This window comes from Scomber japonicus, chromosome 23, assembly GCF_027409825.1.
Source record: "Scomber japonicus isolate fScoJap1 chromosome 23, fScoJap1.pri, whole genome shotgun sequence".
In the NCBI taxonomy this organism is placed as follows: domain Eukaryota; kingdom Metazoa; phylum Chordata; class Actinopteri; order Scombriformes; family Scombridae; genus Scomber; species Scomber japonicus.
The window spans coordinates 6,213,840-6,222,352 of record NC_070600.1 but is presented as its reverse complement, the minus strand read 5'-3'; the positions used below and the strand labels follow the sequence as shown (position 1 = coordinate 6,222,352).

At 42.3% G+C, this 8,513-nt stretch overlaps 1 protein-coding gene across 1 annotated transcript; it reads left to right on the top strand.

Annotated features, from left to right (window-relative positions):
• The first annotated feature begins 828 nt into the window (after positions 1-828).
• phlda1 (pleckstrin homology-like domain, family A, member 1) lies at positions 829-1,296 on the top strand. The gene has a single exon (XM_053314213.1). It carries the CDS (start codon positions 835-837, stop codon positions 1,294-1,296), a length of 462 nt encoding a protein of 153 aa, XP_053170188.1. The 5' UTR covers positions 829-834.
• Positions 1,297-8,513: the final 7,217 nt, after the last annotated feature.

Sequence of the window (8,513 nt, the reverse complement as noted above, 5' to 3'; positions counted from 1 at the left end):
ATCTGATAGGATGGTGAGGGATGAGGTATTGAAATCCTAAAGTGAAAATAGCCATACTAGAGAGAAAATAAATTATTTTTTTCTTGGCAGATTGTTTCATGTGAAGGATTCTTAGAGGTCTGACGCTAGGAATATTGAGACCAATCAGATTAATCTCAAAGCCCCCTCGGTGGGTACCAATCCCCATTTTGGGAACCATAACACTTGTAATGAACAAAGTCTAGAAAGGTCTAGAAAGGTGTAGAAATTCTGTATTTGTAATTAGACTTTTTGCAGTTATTGTATTGGTAAGCATTACTGTCAGCTATTACCTTGCTTCACTATTTCCTATAATGCATGAATGAACCACACATACTGGAGCTGTAGTGCACTTTCCAAACAGTACAAATCGCATTGTAAAAAACAATCCAGCAATATTATATCCATCACTTATTTTGATATATAGTATAGATTTGTGTCTCAAAACTATTTTTTATAATGAAAAAACGAGTTATTAGTAATCTGTAATTGTTTCAGTGTCTTAAGAGGCTGGGTGCCACTCAAGGGGGCGGTGCACCTCTACAGACCCCTCCCGCCTCCAAACCCCCCTCTCACACACATACACACTCACACACACACTGTGACCAGCAGCCAGGCAGGCAGCCTCCTCACACTACAACCAACACCACACACACATACACACACACACACACACTCACACACACACAGCCGCAGTCACAGCAACATCCCATGCCTTCACCTGCTCCAGGATAGACAGCCGTCCATCCACCCGTTCCTCCATCAGTCCAGTCCAGTCAGCCAGCCAGCAAAGGTGGAAGCCTCGTCCAGGTGAGGATGCTGGAAAACGGCAGGAAGGTGTTCAAAGAGGGTCTGCTGGAGAAGAGGAGCGATGGTCTGCTGCAGCTGTGGAAGAAGAAGCACTGCGTCCTGACCGAGGACGGCGTGCTACTGCTGCCGCCCAAGCAGCACGACCACCCGCAGCACCACCCGTCGCACCACGGCGGCGGGGACACGGGCAAAGTCAAGGAGCTGCACTTCGCCAACATGAAGACGGTGGACTGCGTGGAGAGAAAGGGCAAGTACGTCTACTTCACGGTGGTCATGACGGAGGGGAAGGAGATCGACTTCAGGTGTCCGCAGGACGAGGGCTGGAACGCGGAGATCACCTTGCAGATGGTCCAGTACAAGAACCGACAGGCGATCCTGGCCGTCAAGTCCACCCGGCAGAAGCAGCAGCTGCTCGTCGTGCAGATGCCCGGCCAGAAGATGATCCGCAGCTCTCCAAACGTTGCGTGACCTGCGGCGAGCCCCGCGGACACTGGTGCGCCATTTGCGGTAAGACAGCTATAACAGAGAGGGAGAAAAACAGGGGGGCTTCCCGGGTCCGGGGACCACCTGGGGAGGGGATCCCCCTTCCATATTAAGGACCCGTTTATCGCTTTTTTGTTTGTTTTATTCCCTGGATATCAGTACCATGAGTGAGGACGTCTGTCTTCATCATAGGTTACAGTCCTCACCTTCAGATGAAAAAGCCAGAGCGGGTGTTCTTCTAGAAGGAGACCAAATCGAACAAAATGTGGATTTTTGGGCGTAAAGAAAAAGTTTGGGAGCCCCTGCTGTAGGGCCTGCCTAAATGAAATCACCAACAGGAAAATGTGCTGGATATACATTCCCAGGCAGGTCTGATATTTCATTCATGGAGGGCTTCTCCTTACCCAAAACATACAGCTTTACGCACGGGCGATAAGTAGATTTAAATACGCACGCCAAATAATTACTTTAATCAAAGCTGGAAAGGGATTGATTTGCTTTTTAAATCCGTTTAAGACAATAGTTAAGTGACAGAATAAATGTTGAACCTGTCTAAAGGTTCTTACATTAAAAATGAACATATCATAACTAGTTAAATATGCGTAAAATACTCCAAATTAGCGCGCAATTCAGGTGAATCTCCAGTGTTGTTCAGATTATGGACACACATGGTCTTCCAAACGGACTCTTGACACTGGTGCTGTGCTGCTGTGTGCTCAGCTATAACTGTGCCACATCAGAGCCGTGTGAGCAGCAACAGTCCAACCAAACACTCCAGCAGCTCATCTCACTCCTTCATTACAGGCTTAAAGTGTCTTTAGTCAAACAAGCTGCTGTGTTTGTGGTGTTTGGTCGGATAGAAAATTTCCATGCACGTGGCTGTTCCGTGCTGATTTGTTGTCACACTGAGGTTTCAACTCAGCAAAAACATCAGTGGACTAAACATGTGTAGACAAAGTGGTTGCATATGTGATTATTCACTCTTTATGATCAATTCTAGGCATAAGTCACCAAACACAAAGTCAGCAGTGGTCCTGAACGCTCACCCTGACGTCAACTAAAGTGCCACACAGCAACTTTCTATATCCAGTCCCTGCAAAGGTGTTGAATGTAAGAGAGACACTGTAACACAACCCGCTCACTGCTTTTAGAAGGAGGATGTTACACTGTTTTTAAAGAGGCAGATTGTTGTCTTCCTTGTTCAAAAGTGCTTTTCCTTTTGATCAAAACTAATTTCAGTGAATTAATTCATTTTGTCATTAAACTAACCCGCCATGACGGATACTTGAATCATATATATATACATAATGCAAATATAAATATTGTCCCTGAGATCAGGGCTTTAGTTTAGTCTTACTGTGCAGCAGGACTATAGCTACCACCGAGGAGACTGAGGTCATGTCTTCTGTATTTTTCCAGTCAACAGTGTTAACATTTAATAATTTAAAACATAATAAAACATGGTGGGTATTGTGGTGCTGATTGCAGTATTTTATGGACTGACTATTTTTTAAATTAGACTATTTTTAGCCCAAAAGACAAATCAGTTAAATGAATAAATAAAGGATTAAGTCTCTGCTCACTAAAAGTGTATTCCTTACAGTGTAGAGGAGGCTTCAAAATGACTTAATTTGCATAAAACATAGCTGAATTTATAAAATATGACCAAACCAAATAATTAAAACATTTCAGACTATTCCCTGAGTCTGGTAACTTCAGTACTTTTAAAATCTTGGCTACAGCCTAAAAATGGAAGAAAAAGTCAAACTTAACACTAAAGTGAGCTTTTCTATAACATCAGGGTGATAAAACATCCAGACTGTTGAAATGAAGTGAGCAGCCTCAGGTCTACTTGTATTGAGTCCATGTTTCAAGTGACTTTAGATTTCCTTTGCCTCTCAGGTCAGGCACCATCAGTCTGCAGTCTGTCTAATTGATTGCATCCGCAGGTTAATTGGACACTCAGCTGGAGGATGAATATCGACCCGGGCTGCATTTCCCCCTGCCGCTTCTCCGCCAAACTGAATTCTCCAGGAGGATCCCTTCTTCCATGTCGTGGTTTCCACAGACCTGCTCCCCCCGTCCCCCTTTTCAATACAGAGACTTCTTTCACTAAAGACTGATGGACAAAAAGCATGTGAGAAAACAACTGTATTCTACCGTGCGATGAGTTTCTCCCTTATTTATTAGATGTGTATATATATTTTCTATAAAAAAAAAAAGTTATGTTGTTGATGAATGTTCAGTGCGGTTATTGCTAGAGTAGAACAGGAAATACTTGTCTGGAGGTTCATAGCCTACATGTTACACAGGAATAAGAGTTTCTATGTAGTTAGGATGGTTGCTGTATGTTAATCAGATCATTAATGAAAAAATGTGTCATTGTTAATTTTCATTTTTCAACTGAACCAAAGACACATAGATTTCCCACTCTTGTGCAGTGTTGAAGCTCAGAATATACTAGAGATATGATGAGATACCTGCTCCACCTATACCCAATTTGTTTGATTGTTTCATGTATTAATAGCTACAGTACATCTTAGTATTTTCATTGTGGGCATGAACCATTTTCCAATCTACAGTCATTTTATTTGGCTGCAATGAGATACAATTGATGTCTGTTGCTTGCCAGTGAGTCTTAAATCTGAGTATTGCCCTCAGTTGGTTTTCAATGGTTACAGAAAAGGAGCTAATATAATATGTAACATGCACTGTGGAGTTTTTAGTATATTGACAGTTTTCAGAAGCTGAACAGTTAAATTAAATCTCAGTAGGTGGAGATGAAGACTTACAGTTTTACAAACTTAGTAACATTTGAGTCGAACACAGGAGTCCGGAAACCAAAAGTGGTACAAATTGATATCTAAAAGCAAAAAAGGCAAAGTAAACTTTCAGCATGTTTAAAGCATCTTGGTTAGCTCTACATATAGATTGGTTGCATAAATGTCAAATAACTTGAACTATCGTGTCAATATGAATTAATTGAATTCATTTACTGGGTTATGTAGTTCTGTACATATCTGTTGAGTTCAACTTTGGTGAATTTTGGCACACAAATTTCCAACAACCGATCATCTTGACATTGCTAACATTAGCCTTTGAGAGCGCCAGAGAATCCAGAACAGGAGAAGCTATCGCATATAGCATATTAGCTGTTTTGCACCATCTTCTGTGTGTACGTATTGTCCAGTTAGTGACCAAGTCAATTGCTAACTAACAGATACCAAGCTAGCTAGGTAGTGTTACTGACAGTGCTAGCTTGTTTCTAGATGGCTCGTGCTAGCATTTTTTGCCAGCTAGCCTCGTGAGTAATCAGTCAAGCCTCTAAAACTGCATAGTTTGCGAAGGCTCCCACTTTCTTGTGTGACGGAGTCCTTAATAGAGCTAAACAGTATGTTCTCCAGTATTAGCCCCCTCTCCATTCATTCCAGAAAGTTGCCCACTGGGGGAATACGCTGAAAGTATTGTACCAGCTTTTGACAGTTTACTTGCCATAGACAATGCTATAGATAGCCTAATTCTCATCCTTGTCTGGCTTCTTGTTGGTTCTCTTCACACATGAAAGACAGAAGAAGTTTCTGTAATTATTGTTTAAGGAAAAAAGTATTTTTGGGCAATTGGGCTTCATTTTGATCCCAGTCGCTACTTTGCAAATCAAGCTTGTTAGTTGAGCTAAAATGGACTCTTTGGCTCCACCTATTGATGTTTAGTAAGACCAACATGGAACAGTTCTGCTTCAGATAAACATTCATAACATTACAGCTCTGACCCGCAAGTTATTTACTGCTAGAACTTTCATAACAAAGAAGTACAGACTAAATAGTGAGGTTGGGCAGAGATTAGTGGAATGTGACAGGTATTTTTTTTATGATACAGTGATCTCTTGCTGTGATTTCACTCTGGCCCATGTTGTTTCCTGTCTGCTGGGAGTGTTTGCCACCTACTTCTCTTGCCAGTATATCACCCCCGAACCAACACATGCCTCTGTGTTGTTGTCATCCCCCACACAGGGTACTAGCCGTGCCCTTTATCTAATGCGACCGGTGCGATGCTTCTCTGACATGCCTTCCTGTTGCCATCATTACACACACAGTTATAGCTGTGCCCTTTGTAGCCACTGTCCGATTTCTTATTTCCACGTGAGATCTATTTTCATACCTCGAAAAGATACATTCCATTAAAAAAAAAACAAAAAAAACCTGAAATCAACACAGTGTCTCGTGTGGTTTCTTTTCCTCTTCTAACAGATGAATGTCGAGGGGCCCCTGTGGTTCAGCGGGGTCGTCGGTACGACCTGTTTAACTAGCTGCTGCTCTGTCGGCCTCTAGCCTTTCATGCTTTACAACCGCTGAACCTTTCACCTCCTGTTTCCTGGTCTAAAAGTAGAAGCCGTGTGGAGAATTGGGTTTCACTGCCAGTTGTTGCCGCTCAGATAAACTGCCAGCACGTAATGTGAAATGCACACGTGGCTCCGGCTACTCTCCTGTCTAAAGCCAAGCTAATTCAATTAAACGTGGTGCCCATGACAGCATCCTTTCTGACACATGGAAGGGTTTGCTGCAACGCTTTGTGAGGAAGCACATTGTCTCTCTTAATATTAAAGAGTTAATCTTAAAGAGCCACCTAGCTACTACCCCCCGTTCTTGCATTTCTGTACTTCAGAGAGATTGGAAAGTAAGAAGAATAGTCACACTGGTGCCATCAGGAACCGTAATGGAAATTCGATTGCAGGCATTTAGAGGATACTCTAATCTAGAGCGACAATTAAAAACTTAATCACCATCATTATAAAAAACAAGTGTTAGTTTTAGTGCTTATTTTTGGCCAGTTTAGCAGCATCTAAGAATTCAGTTTTCTATAATAAACAAACTTCACAAACACTCACAAAGACCACACCAATGTAGATATGAGTTTAAAGATTTATTGCAACAATAGCAGAAGGGTTAGTGGTGGAGGAATGAAGGGATGAAGGATGAGGGTGTAGGGTAAGGGATGAAGGAATGAGGTCAGAATCATGGTGCCAGTTGGATGGATGGAGGCATGGGATGCTTTTGCCGATTTGTGGTGGGTATGGACAAGGAACCTGTGTGGGGTGAGACTCTGGGTGGGGAAGCCATCACTTCCTGTCCTGGATGGAGCCATCATGGTTCTTGAAGTCAAAAAAAAGAGAGAGAATGTGAGTTAAGGTGCTACTACTTACTACCTACTGGAAATAATGGTGATATAAGGCGTGGTCTTTATTACCGAACTTGGTTATAAAACTTCATTAAATATTAAGTTGGGATTAAATTGAACTGTACTTTTAACGCCATTCTAGACAAAGCCAAAGTCTCAGAACTGTGTTTTTTATTTTCTGCTTAATTAGTACAACATGCACACCACACACACATCTTTCTGGGAAACTTGTAGGAAATAATTAGGATATAACTGCCTCTTAAAAATAGTGTTACCCAATGTGTTCCCTCTTCAACATAACAAAGGAGATGGTTCATTTCTATGTAGTTGTACTGGGTCCAGAATTGTCCTACAAAGTGGAGGAAAGAGCAGCATAAGACGTTATAAAGTGACAGTCTTTGCTGTTGTTGACATCGCCGAGACGTCTCCCTTTGAAACCGCCGGCAGCAGCTGCTCCCCAGACATTACACAACAAGCCTCTGTAGCTCCGTCTTGGCATGCAGGCTGACCGCCAACTTATCCCCTCATCATCGCCATCTCTCTGTGACCTGCGAGAAGAGAAGATGTTGAAGCTTGTGACACCAGGTGCATGTGGACTGTAACTGAATGATTAGGACAAGCTTCTAATTAAGGTTTGTGTTAATCCTCACCACCTTTACTTTACGCCAAAGTCTCATGTTAAATTACCTCCCGAAATATCTCCAATCTGACCTGCTGATCTTTGATTTTTAAAGATGATTTCTCTTTAAAATACGATTCCTGCATTCGAAGTAGTTACACTGAAGGAATAAATTGCACTGAGTATGTTAACATGTTCACTAGAGTATCTCAACTGAGTTTTTGGAGCATCCAGGTGATGTTAACTGTCATATCCCACCAGGACTTTCTCTGTTTGAGTTTGTATTCTTTGTTTAGTTTTAGTTTGATTTTGAAGCATTTTCTCCTTGTGTTTCTGTCGTCTTTACTTGCTTGATTACCCCATGTGTTTCACCTGTGTCCCGTTTGGAATAATCCATTTAGGTTCAGTTTTCTGTTCAGTCTTTGTAGAGTCTTGTCTGTTACCTGTTTAGTTCTTCGTTGTCCTTGTGTTTCAGCACTTTATCTTTCATCCTTTTTTGTCTGCACATCCAGAATAAACGCTGTTTTTGTAAGTCCTGCTTTTGCTCTGCATTTGGGTCCACCTGCGCCGCTCTCCACTGTCAAGGTAAAAACATATCCTGGTTTCAGACAGCTCTTATTTTGTCTGATCATCTGTAGCACTATGATACATTGTACTAACAGATGAGCAGATAGTGTTAGTATCATGTATAGATTGACGTGAATAGCCAGATTTGTCTATGATTCATGTAAATGTAAAATCAGGATATGCCTCAAAACTGTGATACAAACATGTACACATGATAAAAAGCATTCTTGAGGAGTTGCTGGCCCAAGTGAAGGAGTTCAAGTATCTTATTCATGAATGAGGGTAAGCTGGAGCGTGAGATTGACAGGCGAATCGATGCAGCATTAGCAGTGATGCAGGTGTTGCACCAGACAGTTGTGGTGAAGACAGAACTGAGCCTGAAGGCAAAGCTCTCAATTTACCATTCAGTCTGTGTTCCAGCCCTCACCTATGGTCACGAGCTTTGGGTAGTGACCAAAAGAATAAGATTGCGGATTCAAGCGGCTGAAATGAGTTTCCTCCAGAGAGTGTCAGGGCTCAGACATCTGGGGGAGGCTACGAATAAAGCCGCTGCTCCTTCACATTGAAAGGAGTCAGCTGAGGTGGTATGGGCAGGCACAGCCCCGGCGTTGGGGGGGTCAATTAGGGGGGCAATGCACACCCGCCCCTGCCTCCATGCCCCTCCCGCCCCTGCCCCCTTGCCTGTCAGAGGGGTCAGAGGGTTTTTTTTCCTCCTGAAAATAATTTAGACTAGTCATAACTTGTTTTGTGTGTCAAATTGTATTAACTCATATTTAGTTCATCAATAAAATTTTAAATACAAAAAATGTTTTAATTTAATACTGCTCGGCTTGCGTCACGT